Consider the following 19,273-nt stretch of genomic DNA (forward strand, 5'->3'; position numbering starts at 1 on the left):
AATGCCAATGCTAAAGTAGCAAGCTGGAAGAAATGGAAACTTTCCTTGAGGGAAAGGGTTGACTTGATTAAAACTTACCTGATCCCAATCTTTTTATATGTCAGCTTTGTCTGTATCTTGCCAAAATCTCTCTATGCAAGGGTGCACAGCTGCTTTTTCCAACTGTTATGGGGAAATAGGCTGAACCTGATCAAACGCAATGTAACTTACCTGTCCAGGCGGGAGGGTGGTCTAGGAATGGTCAACCCTATAGTTTTCTTTTCTCTGCTCTTTTTAAAGTACAATCTTAGTAATAAGTTAGCAGAGACCTCGCCGGGATGGGTGGGAATGTTTCAATCTTGGTTAAGGCCTTTTCTGCGATGCCGGGAAGATGGCGGGCCAGTGAAAAGTCTGAGAGTCTGACATGGCAAGCTTCCAGCTTCTGTTGCCCCGTGTCTGAAAATACTTCGGCAGTGGCAGGTGACAGTGGGGGATATCAAGTCTTTCCCCAGGAAGCTTCTGGAGAAGAGGATTTTGGGCTCTGCTTTCAGTGTGTTGCTGACCTTAAGGGATTGCCCAGGCCCCGTGATGAGGGAGGAGTTGCGTTTAATTAACTTGGGAAGAATCCCTTTGAAGTTTAGGAATCAAGCCTGACTTGCTTTCCGTAGAAGGCTCTATGTGAGAGGGAACCTTAAGCATAGCCCTGTGGATGATCGGGATTGTCCTAGAGAGGAGTGTGTTGGTAAAGTGGAGTCTATGGACCACTTTTTGCTCTAGTGTCCCTTTAACATAGAGGTGTATAAAAGGGTGGGGAGGGCTCTAGGCATCCCCTTTCTCTATCGCATGAGTTATGCGGAGTGGGTGTACGGGGCATTCCCGACTCGCTGGGATTTTTATTTGGATACACTTTTTCTAGTTAGTATAGTTGTCCGTTACTTCACGTGGAATGCACGGTGCCAGATTACCCTGCAGAAGAAAGTCCTCCCTGCCGAGGTGGTGGTGTACGATATTTTGGGTGAGGTTGGGAAGATTCGGGGTCTTGAGAAGGGCAGGGAGCCTCGAGCGGTCTGGATAAGGGCGTGGAGGAATATCAGACCTGCTTTTGGTGAACTGTCCATCTCTGGGTGAAAAGCTTATTTCCTATGCTATTTCTTTCATGCCCTTAGCTTTTGTTGGTTAATATCTTCTTTTTTGAAGAAGGGCTGCATGCATAATGGGGGTGGTTTTGTTTCTTGACCTTGCAGGTTTGATGTCTGGTGTGGTGGTGTGAGTCTTACTAAGATTATTTTTCCCGGTAATGATGTGTTTCATGATGTGAGTTTTGTTTTTGCTGTAAAGACAGTCTTTGTTTGAGAGCAGAATTTGCTATGTATTTTTTTCCCCCTTTTCATGTAAATATGTATATATTTATTTATGTATATTGATTTTATGCTTATTGATTGCAAGACTTTTAATAAACAAAAATTGGGAAGAATGCTCCTTACATTGGTGGGCAAAAAGTTGAGATCAGAGGCTTCACTGGTCCTATGTTGTTAATTCTGCTGAGTGACCTCGGCCCTGAAACTATGGTAAACAGGGACCATCACATGAGAGGTCAGCCTGGCACCACACCGGGAACCCCTCACAACCTCTGAGGGAACCCTGGTTGGGAAAGGCTACTATATACCAAGACAGTGTGGCCCTCTCCGGACTCCCCGGTATCTAGGGGGGTATTTTGGCTGATATCTCGGAGGCTCACCACAGTCACGGCATCATTCAGCAGAGATTCACCGAACACCAGGATGTAGAGCTTCTCATTGACGTGAATCTCCTCAAACACAGACAGGACGGCCACAGGGTCAACGGCGGAGATGAGGCTCCCAAACCAGAGATTATGGAGCAGGGAGACGTTCTGCAGACCCAGCACCTCCACCTGGCCCGCACCGTACAGAGAGAGGCCGACACCACACACGTTCCAGAGGGTCCCCAGCACCGCGTAACACAGGATGGGGCCCAAGTTCTCAAAGAAGGGCCTGATGGGCAGGAAATAACCAGCATCCAGGACAATAGGGGGCAGCAAGTAGAGGAAGAAGATATCGCTGTTCATGACCGGAGCTTGCTTATCCACCGCAATGATGATTCCACCCATGACCAGCCCCACGATGACCAAGACACAGCTCTCCGGCACCACCGTGGCAACCCGACGTGACAAATGGAAGCCTACAAGAACAAGATCATATGGTTAAAGCTTCAACTTTCTGAGGTTGGAAGTTTGCTAGATTACCCACCCGCCTAACAATTCCTCCTCACAATACAAACTTCTATATTTAATCTGCTTTTCTCACCAGAGGGAGGCACCATCTTTATTCAGGCATCATTAGGCATTATCCAGAGTCACATCTACTTCTTGGACTGAGATGCTAGCTCACAGATGACACAATTATGTAAATCCTGGTGCAGCTCTTGTGTGTCTGACACAAATCAGCCCCTGCAGCCTCTCACCTTGTGACTTGCTACAAAGTTAGAATGGTATTGATACAGAATTGAAAATTTAGTGACAGGTTCGCTTTAACCACGTCCTTTCCATAAGATGTTCCCGTATGTCTTTGGGTTATAGTGGTTCTACCGGGGTCATGCCTGCAGCTACCGGCATCATCCCGGTATTTTTGCTTTTTTCAGCCAGCGATTCCCTTTAACCACTTTACGACCGCCCGCCGCAGTTGTACTGCGGTAGGCAGCCGCTCCTGTGCAAACCGCCGTAGGTAGGACTACTGGAAAGGGCCCCTGAGATTGGTGGAAAGGACCCCAGAATCAGTGGTAAGGGCCCCAGGATCAGTGTAAAGGGCCCTGCAACCAGATATTTAAAAAATGTATACAATCAGTGGTGGAACTACCGTTGCAAAGGGCACATTTGTGACTTGGCTCTGGTGTTCTGCTACCATGGTGGGGCCAAGAGATGGCAGGAAGGGGGCATTCTGCAGAACATGTGAAAAGGCCCCACTGTGGGACCGTAATAAAGGGCCCTGGGATCAGTGGAAAGGGCCCCTGGATCAGTGAAAAGAGCACTGGACTGCTGGAAAGGGCCCCTTGATCAGTGGTAGGGGCTCTGTGATCAGTGGAACGGACCCCGGGATCAGTGGAAAGAGCTCCAGGATCAGTAGACAGAGCCCTGGACTGCTGGAAAGGGCCCTGGATCAGTGGTAGGGGCTCTATAATCAGTTGAAAGGGCCCCGGGATAAGTGGAATGACTCCAGGATCAGTAATAAGGGCCCCAGGATCAGCAGAAAGAGCCCCAGGATCAGTAGAAAGGGCCCTGCAACTAGTGGAAAGGGCCCCGGGATCAGTGGAAAGGGCCCCAGGGTCAGTGGAAAGGGCCCTGGAAGCAGTGGAAAGAGCCCTAGGACTACTGGAAAGGGCCACGAGATTGGTGGTAAGGGCCTCAGGATCAGTGGAAAAAGCCCTGGGACTGCTGGAAAGGGCCCCCGAGATTAGTGGAAAGGGCCCCAGAATCAGTGGTAAGGGCCCCAGGATCAGTGTAAAGGGCCCTGTAACCAGATATTCTAAAAAATTTATACAACCGGTGGCAGAACTACTGTCGCAAAGGGCACATTTGTGACTTGGCTCTGGCGTTCTGCTACCATGGGGGGGGGCATGAGATGGCAGGAAGGGGGCTTTTTGCAGAACATGTGAAAAAGCCCTACTGCGGGACCGTAATAAAGGGCCCCCGGGATCAGTGGTAAGGGCCCCGGGATCAGTGGAAAGAGCACCAGGATCAGCGGAAAGAGCCCCAGGATCAGCGGAAAGAGTCCCAGGATCAGCGGAAAGAGCCCCAGGATCAGTAGAAAGGGCCCTGGAACCAGTGGAAAGGGCCCCGAAACCAGTGGAAAGGGCCCCGGGATCATTGGTAATAGCCCTGGGCCCAGATATTCTAAAAAGAGAATACAATCAGTGGCAGTGGCGGAACTACAAGAGTCGCAAAGGGCGCATTTGCGACTTGGCTCTAGCGTTCTGCTACCGTAGGGATCAGTGGGAAGGGCACCCAGACCATTGGCAAGGGCCCAGGACCGATAGAGCCCAGGGACCAAAGAAAAGAGCCCCAGGACCATTGACAAGGGCCCCAGGACCGATAGAAAGAACCCAGGGACCAATGGAAAAGACCCCAGGGCCAGTAGAAATTAACCTGGGATCAGTGACAAATGCCCCAAGACTGCTGGATAGGGCCCCGGGAATGATGGCAAGGGAACTGGAACCGCTGGACAGAGCCCCAAGATCAGTGGAATGGGCCCTGGAACCAGTGGAAAGAGCCCAAGGACTGCTAGAAAGGGCACCAGGACCACTGACACGGGCCCCAGGGCCGATATAAAGAGCCCAGGAACCAATGGAAAGGTCCCCAGGGCCAGTAGGAAGGGACATTGGACCAGTGGGAAGGGCCCTGGGACCAATAGAAAGTGCCCCAGAACCAATGGCAAGGGCCAGGGGACCAATGGAAAGGACCCCAAGAGGTAGAAACCTGGGATCAGTGGCAAGGGCTCTAAGACTGCTGGAAAGGGCCCCGGGAATGATGGCAAAGGGCCTGGGACTGATGGTAAGTAGGGATGATCAAACTTTTCAAAAGTTCGGTTCGGCCAGAACATCCGAACTTCCCGAAAGTTCGGACCGGATTTCAGAACCCCATTGAAATCAATGGGACCCAAACTTCTGTTATCAAAAAACACAATTTTGAAGCCTTAAAACCCAATAAATGCCCCTAAAAAAGTGCCTAGGGTTCTGGGTCATGCCTCAGGGACTATTAATCACACAAAAAAAGTTCTTAAAAATTGTCATTTTTGATAGGGAGCCAATTATTGAAAAAAAAAAAAAAATTAAAAAATGAGATTTTTTCATTTTGACTTTGGATTTAGTGTCTGGGGGGTCTAAAAAGTGTACCTGTGAAGTTTCAGCTCTGTAGCATGTCCAGAACCAGAAAAAAAAAAAGATTTTTTGTATTATGTCACTTATAGAACAGGGATATGGCTTCGCTATTTTCACACCTATATATATGTAAGTGTAAAAATACATACAAGTATGTGTGTATATATACCACTATACACAAGTTCAGATGTTTTGACCTGCCTCCAAAAACCCCCAAAAAATGCCTGCAACAACACACCTGGGCGTTTTTTTTTTTTTTTGGCGCTAGCGTTTTTTTGGGCATTTTTTTGGGTTCTTTGGAGGCAGGCAAAACATCTGAACTTGTGTATACGGGTATATATACACACATACTTATATGTATATATACACCTAGACATATATAGGTGTGATAGTAGCAGAAATATATGCTTGCGCTAATTAAATAATTAACATTAATATGGCTCTGCTCCTATAACACCTATATATGTGTAAGTGTAAAATACATATAAGGGTGTGTGTACATATATACCCCTATACAGAAGTTCAGATGTTTTGCCTGCCTCCAAAAACCCCATAAAAAATGCAACAACACACCTGGGCGTTGTTTTTTTTGGCGCTAGCGTTTTTTTGGGCATTTTTTGGGGTTCTTTGGATGCAGGCAAAACATCTGAACTTCTGTATAGGGGTATATATGTACACACACCCTTATATGTATTTTACACTTACACATATATAGGTGTTATAGGCAGTGGTGTATTTTGGTTTTGTGCTGCCCTAGGCAAGACTAAAATTGAGCCCCCCCCCCCTCCCCCACCTATGTAACTTTGCCTTACTCCTTCTTTTTTAATGGATGTGGCTCCCTCCAAAATTGAAGGACTACAAATCCCAGCATGAACCCTTGAGATCTCACGAGAGAGGGGGTGGGTGAGGGAGAGAGAGAGGGGGATGGGTGAGGGGGGGATGAGAGAGAGAGAGGGGGGGTTGAGAGAGAGGGGGGGGATGAGAGAGCAAGAAAGGGGGGATGATAGATAGAGACAGAGATAGAGAGACAGATAGAGGGGGATGAGAGAGAGAGCAAGAGGGGGGATGAGAGAGGAGGGGTGAGAGAGATAAGAGGGGTGAGAGAGAGAGAGAGAAGAGGGGTGAGAGAGGAGGGGTGAGAGAGAGAGGGTAGTGAGAGAGAGAGGGGCCATGAGAGAGAGAGGGGCCCTGAGAGTGAGAGAGAGGGGCGGTGAGAGAGAGGGGGGAATGAGAGAGGTGGCTCTAGCAACCAGTGGCCAAAAGAGACTCAGGTGGAGGGGGGGGGCAGTTTCTTTGCTGCCCCCCTGCAAAGTGCCGCCCTAGGCCTGGGCCTTATTGGCCTAGGCCAAAATACAGCACTGGTTATAGGAGCGGAGCCATATGCCTGTTAATTATTTAATTAGCGCAAGTATAGTGTTCTGCTCCTTTCACACCTATATATGTGCAGGTGTATATATACATACATGGGTGTGTATATATACCCCCTATACACATGTTCAGATGTCATGCCTGACTCCAAACATGTCCTCAAAAAATCCCTATCAACGCCTGCAGCCAAAAAGCAAGCTGACCGCTGAGAAGCCATATCCCTGCACTGAATGTGACTTAAGAGAAACAATGTTTTCTCTATAGCGGTCACCCTGACATGGAAGGGTCTGGTCACCCTGCCATAGCAGTCACTGTCAGTTCACCCTACACTACATTACGGTCACCCTGGCACTTAACACTTTCCCTACAGAAACTAATTTTTTGCATCTAACTAAAGTGTAAAATAGCACCCTAACTACACTAGATATCCCTTTCCTCACACTAATAAATGCTAAATGACACTTTTGAAGCAAATTTAACAGAACTGCTTCCACTCTCTTCTATGTCCCTGTATTACAATGCTAGGAATTTGCCGGGGCTATCTTATATACTGGGGGGCGTATTCACTAATGATTGGCCTAGGGTCCCCCTAGTCACTCCAATCACATTCCTAGCATTCTCCTGCCCCCTCAATTGGCTTTTACTAATGGTTCTGGTCCAATCACGGGCTTTTAAAGCCCATTTCCTGTCCTATTGCATTTTGGTCGGTTCTGGTTGCCGAATTCCGAACTTTTTCAGCAAAACGTTCTAAATTCGGCCGAACCTCGAACAGCCAATGTTCGGGTCGAACCGATGGTCGACCCGAACCGTTCGATCATCCCTAATGGTAAGTGCCCTAGAACCAATGGAAACGGCTCGGGTCCAATGAAAGGGCCACAGGATCAGTAGGAAGAAACCTGGGACTATTGTAAAGAGCCCTTGGATGGGTTCAGGGGGCCCTTCATGGTTTCTTACACCGGGGCCCTGAAGGTTCTTGTTCTTTATACAATGCCGAAACTTTTTTTTCCATTTTGGATGGAGTAGGGAATGGTTAGATCTTCTGTCAGGCTTTTGTTTGCTGTGTCTCGTTGAGGGGAATCTTCCTCCCTTCCTGCCTTGGTGACACAACAGGAAGTAAGAGAAGAGAATACTTAGTGAGAGATTTCCCCTCCTTCAGTAGTCATCAGAACAGGTGTCTCCATTGTATGATTTCTCCACTATTCCTGTTCTGGCGACAACTTAAAATTTTGGATTTTCCATAATTTTCTATACCAGTGACAAAAAGAGAGAATGAAAAAAATGTTGCCATTACAAAGACGCTGATGGTTTGTATATCTGACAGATGACACGATGGTTACATCTCTTTGGAAGTTGTTACAATGTTTCGTATTCTGGATTGTTGTCTCAGGTCGCTCGGGGCCGCCATGAATAATAAATCGAATCTATTAGCGTTCTCCCCAGACTGCGCCCGGTAATGGATTAAAAAGCCGTTTTCCAGCTGTTTCCATAATTGGCCATTAGAAGAGCGACGCAGCGCCCAATCTATAATAATACGACTTCAACAACAATAATCCAATCCGTTCCACCCGATCCTCATCAGATCTGATCAGATAGGAAATGACCCCGCCCCCCTCGGGGTGAACTGTCAGGTGTGCGCACCTTGCCGGATCTCTCCTTACTGTGTGCTGACAGTTATCCTCCACTCTGGGATTTAACCACGTCATGACCAGGCCACTTTTTGTGATTCGGCACTGCGTTACTTTAAGGGACAATTGCGCGGTCGTGCGACGCTGTACCCAAATAAAATTGATGTCCTTTTTTTCTCACAAATAGAACTTTCTTTTGGTGGTATTTGATCACCTGTGCGATTTTTATTTTTTGCGCTATAAACATAAAAATAGCGACAATTCTGAGAAAAAAAAACAACGTATTTTGATTGGTTTGCGCAAAAGTTATTGCATTTACTAATTATGGGAAAGATTTATGTCATTTTTATTGTTTCTTTTTTTACTAGTAATGGCGGCGATCTGCGGGACTGCGACATTGGGGCGGACAGATCGGACCCCTAACTGACATTTTTGACACTTTTGGGGGGACCAGTGACATTACTACAGTAATCAGTTCTAAAAATATGCACTGTCACTGTAATAATGACACTGGCAGGGAAGGGGTTATCACTGTTTGTGATCAAGGGGTTAAATGTGTGCCTCATGCTTACTGATGTGTGTGGGGGGAGGGGATTGTGTGACACAGAGATCGCAGGTTGAGCTATGCTGAATCCTGTGATCTTTTCCTGTCTGTCACAGAGAAGATCCGCCTGCTTTGTTTACACAAGCGGGCGGATTTTCTCACTCTTTCCCCGACGATCGAGGAAGAGCGACGGTGATCACCGCCTCTCCTCCTCCAGCCCGACTCCTGCTGTGTCTAAACAGAGAGAATACCTTTGGGATTAATTCGAGTGGAGACTGCAAGCCAGGCTTTCTCGTCCAACACCAGTGCCTGACCTCACAAATGGTCTTCTGGAAGAATGGTCAAACATTCCCATAGACACACTCATAAACCTTGTGGACAGCCTTCCCAGAAGAGTTGAAGCTGTCATAGCTGCAAAGGGTGGGCCAACTCAATATTGAATCCTACGGACTAAGACTGGGATGCCATTAAAGTTCATGTGTGTGTAAAGGCCGGCGTCCCAATACTTTTGGTAATATAGAGAGGCGTCCCAATACTTTTGGTAATATGGTGTATATAGAGAGGCGTACCAATACTTTTTGGTAAAATGGTGTATACAGAGAGGTGTCCCAATACTTTTGGTAATATAGTGTATACAGAGAGACATCCCAATACTTTTGGTAATATAGTGTACAGTACAACCTTGGTTTGAGAGTAACTTGGTTTAAGAGCGCTTTGCAAGACAAGCAAAATTTTCAAATAAATTTTGACTTGATATACAAGCGATGTCTTGATATACAAGCGATGTCTTGATACACAAGTAGCCTCAAGTCACAGCTGAGTATAAAAGAGAAGAGAGGCGCCTCTAAGTGTAGCAATATGGTTAAATTTAATGAAGGTACAACATTTAGCAACTCACATGGTTGATGATTGGAACAGGCACATCTAAGGATGCAGGCATCCAGGCTAAAGCTGTCCACATAGGACCATCCTCTGCACCGCCATCTACATAATTTCTTCCATGCTGCCCCTCGCTTTCAGATCTCTTTACTGCAGGGTGGTCTTCCCAGTCAGGATTACAGACTGGCAGCCGGCGGTGCAGAAGATAGTCCATGTGGACAGCTTTACCCCGGATGCCTGCATGCTTAGATGTGCCTGTTTTATTCATCAACCATGTGAGTTGCTAGATGTTGTACCTTCATTAAATGGAACCATATTGCTACACTTAGAGGCCCTCTCTTCTCTTTGATACTCTATAGCTCCTGCTGGATTTTGCTTCTAATCCCCTTGTGGAAGCGGCTATTTGTGGATGGACATTTTATGGTTATATAACCTATCGCAATGCTATAATCTTTTTATATGGACTATAAACTGAAGGATTTATGAATAAATGGTTGTGGAACGAATCATGTGAGTTTCCATTATTTCTTATGGGGAAATTCGCTTTGATATAAGAGTGCTTTGGATTACAAGCATGTTTCCGGAACAAATTATGCTCGCAATCCAAGGTTTTACTGTATATAGAGAGGCGTCCCAATACTTTTGGTAATATAGTGTATATAGAGAGGCATCACAATACTTTTGGTAATATAGTGTATATAGAGAGGCGTCCCAATACTTTTGGTAATATAGTGTATATAGAGAGGTGTCCCAATACTTTTGGTAATATAGTGTATATAGAGAGGCATCCCAATACTTTTGGTAATATAGTGTATATAGAGAGGCATCACAATACTTTTGGTAATATAGTGTATATAGAGAGACGTCCCAATACTTTTGGTAATATAGTGTATATAGAGAGGCGTCCCAATACTTTTGGTAATATAGTGTATATAGAGAGGGGTCCCAATACTTTTGGTCATATAGTGTATATAGAGAGGCGTCCCAATACTTTTGGTCATATAGTGTATATAGAGAGGCGTCCCAATACTTTTGGTAATATAGTGTATATAGAGAGGCGCCCCAATACTTTTGGTAATATAGTGTATATAGAGAGGCGTCCCAATACTTTTGGTTATATAGTGTATATAGAGAGGCGTCCCAATACTTTTGGTAATATAGTGTATATAGAGAGGCGTCCCAATACTTTTGGTAATATAGTGTATACAGAGAGGCGTCCCAATACTTTTGGTAATATAGTGTATACAAAGAGGCGTCCCAATACTTTTGGTAATATAGTGTATATAGAGAGGCGTCCCAATACTTTTGGTAATATAGTGTATATAGAGAGGCGTCCCAATACTTTTGGTAATATGGTGTATATAGAGAGGTGTCCCAATACTTTTGGTAATATAGTGTATATAGAGAGGCGTCCCAATACTTTTGGTAATATAGTGTATACAGAGAGGCGTCCCAATACTTTTGGTAATATAGTGTATATAGAGAGGGGTCCCAATACTTTTGGTCATATAGTGTATATAGAGAGGCGTCCCAATACTTTTGGTCATATAGTGTATATAGAGAGGCGTCCCAATACTTTTGGTAATATAGTGTATATAGAGAGGCGCCCCAATACTTTTGGTAATATAGTGTATATGCCATAGTTTGTAAACTCTATAAATTTCCTACAGACTTAATAATAAAAAAAAAAAACACCGATTTAGGTTATTTTCACCCACGAAATGTTGCAAAACACATTTTGGGCTAAATTTATGAAGAACAATTATTTATTAGCAAAATGTGTTGCATGACTGCGCAATTGTCATTCAAAGTGTGACAGCGCTGAAAGCTGAAAGTTGTCCTGGGCACGAAGGGGGAAAAAGTTCTCGGTATTGAAGGGGTTAATGTTCTCCACCCTTTTCCAGACTATAATTCGATCGAATCCATTGATTGTCCAACTGAATAAACGTCAACCAGAGTTCACATCAGACCAATTGAAATTCCTGCAGGTCATTACAGCTTGTGACTAGAAACAAGATGACCCAAGCCATAACACATGCCAAGGTCGAAGCTACCCTACAGGTTAAAACTCCGAAATCCAGTATCTCACAAAAGTAAGTACACTCCTCACATTTCTGTAAATATTTTATTCTATCTTTTCATGTGACAACACTGAAGAAATGAGACTTTGCTACAATGTAAAGTAGTGAGTGTACAGCTTGTATAACAGTGTAAATTTACTGTCCCCTCAAAATAACTCAACACACAGCCATTAATGTCTAAACCGCTGGCAACAAAAGTGAGTACACCCCTAAGTGACAATGTCCAAATTGGATCCAATTAGCCATTTTCCCTCCCCGGTGTCATGTGACTCGTTAGTGTTACAAGGTCCCAGATGTGAATGGGGAACAGATGTGTTAAATTTGGTGTTATCGCTCTCACTCTCTCATACTGGTCACTGGAAGTTCAACATGGCACCTCATGGCAAAGAACTCTCTGAGGATCTGAAAAAAAGAATTGTTGCTCTACATAAAGATGGCCTAGGCTATAAGAAGATTGCCAAGACCCTGAAACTGAGCTGCAGCACGGTGGCCAAGACCATACATGTTTAACAGGACAGGTTCCACTCAGAACAGGCCTCACCATGGTCCACCAAAGAAGTTGAGTGCCGTGCTCAGCGTCATATCCAGAGGTTGTCTTTGGGAAATAGACGTATGAGTGCTGCCAGCATTGCTGCAGAGGTTGAGGGGGTGGGGGGTCAGCCTGTCAGTGCTCAGACCATACGCCGCACACTGCATCAAATTGGTCTGCATGACTGTCGTCCCAGAAGGAAGCCTCTTCTAAAGATGATGCACAAGAAAGCCCGCAAACAGTTTGCTGAAGACAAGCAGACTAAGGACATGGATTACTGGAACCATCTCCTGTGCTCTGATGAGACTAAGATAAACTTATTTGGTGTCAGATGGTGTCAGGCGTGTGTGGGGGCAACCAGGTGAGGAGTACAAAGACAAGTGTGTCTTCCTACAGTCAAGCATGGTGGTGGGAGTGTCATGGTCTGGGGGCGGCATGAGTGCTGCCGGCACTGGGGAGCTACAGATCATTGAGGGAACCATGAATGCCAACATGTACTGTGACATACTGAAGCAGAGCATGATCCCCTCCCTTCAGAGACTGGGGGGCAGGGCAGTATTCCAACATAACGACCCCAAACACCTCCAAGATGACCACTGCCTTACTAAAGAAGCTGAGGGTAAAGGTGATGGACTGGCCAAGCATGTCTCCAGACCTAAACCCTATTGAGCATCTGTGGGGATCCTCAAACAGAAGGTGGAGGAGCGCAAGGTCCCTAACATCCACCAGCTCTGTGATGTCATCATGGAGGAGGGGAAGAGGACTCCAGTGACAACCTGTGAAGCTCTGGTGAACTCCATGCCCAAGAGGGTTAAGGCAGTGCTGGAAAATAATGGTGGCCACACAGAATTTTGACAGTTTGGGCCCAATTTGGAGATTGTCACTTAGGGGTGTACTGACTTTTGTTGCCAGCGGTTTAGACATTAATGGCTGTGTGTTGAGTTATTTTGAGGGGACAGCAAATTTACACTGTTATACAAGCTGTACACTCACTACTTTACATTGTAGCAAAGTGTCATTTCTTCAGTGTTGTCACATGAAAAGATAGAATAAAATATTTACAAAAATGTGAGGGGTGTACTCACTTTTGTTAGATACTGTATACAAAACTTGGCAACCATTGGTAGATCACTTCCTCCCACCAAACCTTGATATTTCTGTGCTGGATCCTTAACCAAGACCTACCACCTGTCAAACCAGACCTCCACTTTAAACATTTTAGGCTTGGTGGCCCCCGGAATACCTGTCCTCACCCTCTCTTCTCTGTAACCCCTCTCTTTTCCATACTCTAATCTTACTCGCCCGCATTGCTCTCTCTATCCCCACATGGTTTAGTCAGCACTACAGCACAGTGCCTAAACTCTTCAATACCAATTTATAATATGAAAAAGGAAAGGTTGGGTTGACTTTGTGCTCATTCTGGTTCTCTCACCTATCTTAGCGAGTGATGCCAACATAATCCATAGCGTTATCTCCAGTGGGACTTTGACGTGTCCGTAGTCCATAGAGATGATCCTCAGCCTGGAGGTAGCATTGTGCTGGGGGACCCCGGGGTCCTCCTGTGCCGGGTCGGTGTGCGTCCTCTGAGGAAGGGTCTCCCCCAGGACAGACGATGCGAAGAGGAGGGAGAAGAGGAAGATGGAGACAATATTCGGAATGTTCTTCATCCTGTCCGCCCGTCACTAATCGTTGCACAGACTGTGTGATCTGCAAATTCTACACTGGAGATGCTTCTCATTGTTCGGGGAATTGAGATGAAGAATTACAGGCGGCTGCCAAAAACACAAATCCGTCCTGACATTCCACCTCCTAATGGAAATTTCCACTTTCATCCTATCCCTAAAATTATAAATATTCTCACAAATCACAGCTTACCTTACAGAATGTACAGGATTCTGTGAGATCATCAATTCCTTCATTGGATATTATATTCAGGGATCAGAAGGTTCATCCACAATGCTGACAGGTCCATCACATGGCTTTGGTTCTAAACTTGGGGTTAGTGTTAATATTAAGTGTAGGGTTACCATTACAGTTAGTGTTAATGCTAAGGGTAGGGTTACCATTAGGGTTAATGTTAGTGGTAGGGTTAGCATTAGGGTTAGTGTTAGGTTTACCATTGGGGTTAATGTTAGTGGTAGGGTTACTATTGGGGTCGGTGTTAGCTGTAGGGTTACCATTATGGTTAGTGTTAATGCTAAGGGTAGGGTTAGTAGTAGAAATAGGGTTACAATTAGGGTTAGTGTTTTAGCACTAGGGGTAAGGTTACTATTAGTGTTAGTGTTAGCAGTAGGGTTACCATTATGGTAAGGGTTAGTGGTAGAGTTATCATTAGGGTAAGTGTTAGTGGTAGGGTTACCATTAGGGTAAGTGTTAGTGATAAGGTTACCATTAGTGTTAGGGTTACCGTTAGGGTTAGTGATAGTGGTAGGGTTACCATTAGTGCTAGAGACAGTGGTAGAGTTGTTATTATGGTTAGCATTAGGGGTAGGATTATCATTGGGCTTAGTGTTAGCACTAGGGCTAAAGTTACCATTAGGGTTAGCTCTAGGGGGAGGATTACCATTAGGGTTAGCACTAGGGGGAAGTTACCATTAGGGTTAGCACTAGGGGTAAGGTTACCATTATCGGTTAGTGTTAGGAGTAAAGGTAAATTTTGGTGAGTGCTTTAGCACTAAGCGGGAGGATTACCATTAGGGTTAGAGTTAGTGGTAGTGTTACCATTAGTGTTAGTGGTAGGGTTACCATTAGGGTTAGTGATAGTGGTAGGGTTACCATTAGAGTTAGCGTTACCATTAGGGTTAGTGTTAGTGGTAGGGTTATCATTAGTGTTAGTATTAGTAGTAGGATTACCATTAGGGTTAGTGTTAGCAGTAGGGTTACCATTAGGGTTAGTGTTAGTGTTAGAGTTACCATTAGTATTATTTTTAACAGTAGGGTTACCAATAGGGTTAGTGTTAGTGATAGGGTTACCATTAGGGTTAGTGATAGCAGTAGGGTTACCATTGGGGCTAGTGTTAGTGGTAGGTTTACCATTAAGGTTAATGATAGTGGTAGGGTTACCATTAGTGTTAGATACAGTAGTTGGGTTATCACTAGGATTAGCATTAGTGGTAGGGTTACCATTAGGGTAAGTGTTAATGGTAGGGTTACTATTAGGGTTAGCATTAGTGGTAGGGTTACCATTAGGGTTAGTGATAGCAGTAGGGTTACCATTGGGGCTAGTGTTAGTGGTAGGTTTACCATTAAGGTTAATAATAGTGGTAGGGTTACCATTAGTGTTAGATACAGTAGTTGGGTTACAGACTTGTATAAAGTACTCGAAATTTCTACTTGAGTAAAAGTACAAGTGCTCGATCAAAAAGTTACTTAAGTAGAAGTGGAAGTGCTCGCAGAAAAAGTTACTTAAGTAGAAGTACTAAAGTATTCAACATTTTTTTTACTTAAGTATTGCAAGTAGTTTTTTCAAAAAATTTGCTACTTAAGTACTAAAAGTAAAAAGTACCAGTAGTTTTGAAAAAAAATTTCTACTCAAGTACTGAAAGTAGAAGTACAAGTACTGTGTTATGTAGTTATTAAAGAAAGAAGTCAAAAGTTTGAACATCATATTGTTTTTTATTATTTCAAATGATTAACCTGTGTTTGTTAGTAGTTTCTTGATGCACTTTAAGCGCTGTAGCACCATTTATTTGTTTGTTTCATATTTTCTTTTTATTGGAAAGATTTGGTATAGCAGCTTTTATTATACACAGCCTTTATTTTCCTATGCGCTGATTTACAAATGACATTATACACATTTTTTTGAACTTCATGAAACCTGCCATCTACTGTTCTGGCAGTGGTAATTTTTTTAAAAGTAACGAGTAACTATGCAGCACAAAAAAAAAATACTTGAGTAGAAGTATCGAAATCATCGAAAAAATGTAGTGAAGTAAAAGTAGAAGTAGGAGAAAAAAATTCTACTCTAGGAAAGTACAGATACCGCATTTCGGTACTTAAGTACAGTACTTAAGTAGTTCTACTTCGTTACTATACATCTCTGTTGGGTTATCACTAGGATTAGCATTAGTGGTAGGGTTACCATTAGGGTAAGTGTTAATGGTAGGGTTACTATTAGGGTTAGCATTAGTGGTAGGGTTACCATTAGGGTTAGTGATAGTGGTAGGGTTACCATTAGGATTGGTGTTAGCAGTAGGGTCACTGCTGTATTTTGGCCTAGGCCGACTAGGCCTAGGCCTAGGGCGGCACTTTGTGGGGGGGCGGCAAAAAAGCCGCCGTCCCCGCATAAAAAAAACAAAAAAAAAAACGATCCGCTCTGTGAGGCTCGCCTGCAGTGCTCCTGTCACTTTGCGTGCCGAGTCCCGCCTCATTGTCTGCTCCCCTGGTCCTTGCCTGCCTGTCACCGCCTCCTCCCACACACACAGTCTCCACTCTCCAGCTTTTAGTGAAGGGGCGTCGCCAGGGGGTGGGCGGGAGGGAGGTCGCAGCGGAGGTGAAGTGCTGATAATGCGAGCACCACCTGCAAGCCTTTTGTATGCTTAGGGCTCGGGTTTAGTGTCAGCATCTTCTCTCTGCTTCTGTCCCCGATCGTCAGCCCGCCCACCACCATTGCTTTAGAATTCTTAGCTCTGTGTCCAGGTTGAGTCCCGAAGTTTTCTGCATCTTCTGTCCCCGCCCACCTCCTATCAGACCTGTAGTTTATGGTCTAGGGAAGTGCTATACGTGGTGGGCGGGCCAGTGGGCGGGGATAGAGGCCGGCAGAAGATGAAGAAAATGTCGGGACTCATGGCAGAGCTAAGGATACTAAAGCAATGCAGGCAGTGGTGTATTTAGGTTTTGTGCTGCCCTAGGCCGGACTAAACTCGTGCACCCCCTAATTTAACTACGACCCACCCCTTCCTGTGAAGGCCACACCCTTTTATGTTTCAGACCCGCCCTGTCATCTGTAAACCCCACCCCTTCCTCATTAGGCTCCACCTTTTCCTCTTAGAGCTCCATCTCTTCCTCTCTGTACCTTAAAAGTGGGTACAAAGTGCCTACTTGTATATTTTGTGGTTTTGTATGGGTACGTCATTTTGGGGAGTGTTCCTGGGGGCCCCCGCTAGGCAGCGAGGATGCCAATCAAGAGAGAAATAAAGGAGGATGCCAATCCACAGGGCCGGTGGCTGCAATTGCCGCCGGGCCCCCGCGATCGCTCCACACTGAGAGAGAAGAGCGGTCCGCTGTTGTACACGCGGCAGACTGTTGTTCTCTCTGAAATGATCACAGAGCGCCTGTGATCCTCCTATTTAGGATCACATGTATCTGTGGTCATTTCACAAGTCCCCCCCCCCCCCATACAGTTAGAAAACACCCCCTAGGCTCACATTTAGCCCCTTGATCACCCCTGGGTTAACCCCTTCCCTGCCAGTGTCATTATTACAGTAACAGTGCATATTTTTTGCACTGATTACTGTAGTAATGTCACTGGTCCCCCCAAAAGTGTCAAAAATGTCAGTTAGAGGTCCGATCTGTCCGCTGCAGTCCCGCTAAAAATCGCAATTGCCGCCATTACTAGTAAAAAAAAAAATGAAATAAATGAAAATGACATTTCTCCTAGTTTGTAGACGCGATAACTTTTGCGCAAACCAATCAAAATACGCTTATTGGGATTTTCTTTTTTTTAACAAAAATATGTAGCAGAAAACAAATTGGCCTAAAAGGATAAAAAAAAATTTGATTTTTTTAATTTTAATAACAAAATTAATAAAAATTGCAGAGGTGATCAAATACCACCAAAAGAAAGCTCTATTTGTGGGAAAAAAGTACATCAATTTTTTTAGGGTACAGCGTCGCACGACCACGCAATTGTCCGTTAAAGTAATGCAGTCCTGAATTGCAAAAAATGGCCTGGTCAATAAGGGGGAAAATCTTCCAGTCCAGAAGTGGTTAAAGCTTGGAGCACTTTGCAGTACATGAACTTTTACTGCCTGTGAACTGTTAAATGCATTTGCATTGATTTCAGCATGCATGGAGCACTTTGTACACGCTGAAACCAATGCAAACTCATTTACCAGTTCACATGCAGTGAAAGTTCATGTACTGCAAAGTGCTCCATATTTGTTAAAAATATATTTACTGCAAAAATGTAATGGAATTATTAATTTATAATTGTAGCAATAGCAGTGGGTGGTAACCTAAAATTGTGATTCCTACCTGCTGTCAGATGTCCTGACCTGGTTGGGGGTTCCCTTTTCCTCCTCTCTCTCCTCCTCCTCAACATAGATAGACCCTGCCCTGTGGAGAGGTTAGTCCCTCTTACATGCCGCGCGGAGGGTGGGTAGGTGGTATCCGCCCCCACCCACTCATTGAAGTGCATCCCGTCTGGCCACTCACTGCCGCTCTATGGGGGCAACAGTCCCTCCCTGCCTGGCAAGTATGTACGCCCCTCAGTGCTGGGACAAGGCCATCCAGATTCCAGCGCCCTGGGCAAACTGCGCCCCCCCATGTGTATTCACAGTTCACATCTCGGTGTTAGTGTGACACTCGCTGGGAGTGAAGGCAGCTTCTCTTGTCTCCAGTCATGTGATATGTCACATGATAAGACAGTCTGCCCTCACTCTATAGTGGCACTGCGCTGAGACTGAGGCATTGCACGCAGTTCCGGGGAGTTTGCAGTGTGGCCCCATTCACTTGAACAGGTTGCCTTCAGCAGATGGTAGTGCATGCTGAAAGTGACGGGCGGTATAATTCCTGCCACTGCTGCAAATCAAAATATTACAGCAGTGGCATCTGTAAACCTCTAGCTGCTGCCTCTGGCAGGAGTGATAGGGAGCTGTATTATGAGGCTCAGCAGCATGTTTTATTGCCTGCCAACCGCAAGTGTAAATGAGCCCATGGCTAGGTTCACACTGTTACAGGTGGTTGCATGTGCGGGACACTGAGAACTCTGAGAATTACAGGTACAATGCAGTGATATTCTGCTGTTTTCACCTGAGCACTGTGTATATTATTGATAATTAGGGAAGTACTCAGCAGAGGTATTTTATAAAGTGACTTTGTGCTAGTAAGTACAATATGTTGGAGTCACTTTGCTGTATGTATTTTCCTTTTAGGTGACTTTTATGTCATGTTCACACTAATGTGTTTGCTGTGACTCACATTTGCGCAGGCACAGCAGCCAATTCATTTAAATAGACTACTGTACCTACAGGAAACAGGTCCCTGCACCTTTAGGAAAACGCAGCCGCAGGGAAATCGCATGGTGCAAAAGCACCATGCAATTTCCCGCACCAAAAAATGTGCTGCATTTTCAGATGTGTGGGGGTGCCAATAAGAGTAAATGGCAGCCTTGGGCATCTGTAAAAGAGCAGGGAATTTTTCCTGCAGGTGGTTGTGG

At 45.0% G+C, this 19,273-nt stretch overlaps 1 protein-coding gene across 1 annotated transcript in view; it reads right to left on the bottom strand.

Moving 5' to 3' along the window:
- The window catches only part of LOC309559710 (sodium/hydrogen exchanger 2-like), a 136,643-nt gene extending 123,067 nt beyond the window's left edge, over positions 1-13,576 (bottom strand). Inside the window, exons 1-2 of the mRNA XM_082263119.1 lie at positions 13,328-13,576; positions 1,718-2,178 (exon numbers count right to left, since the gene is read on the bottom strand). Coding sequence (XP_082119245.1) covers positions 1,718-2,178; positions 13,328-13,562 — 696 coding nt within the window. The 5' untranslated portion in view covers positions 13,563-13,576. The remainder of the gene's footprint in view (positions 1-1,717; positions 2,179-13,327) is intronic.
- Positions 13,577-19,273: the final 5,697 nt, after the last annotated feature.

The sequence above is a fragment of the Pelophylax lessonae genome (genome assembly GCF_965119305.1).
Source record: "Pelophylax lessonae genome assembly, chromosome: 7".
NCBI classification, from domain to species: domain Eukaryota; kingdom Metazoa; phylum Chordata; class Amphibia; order Anura; family Ranidae; genus Pelophylax; species Pelophylax lessonae.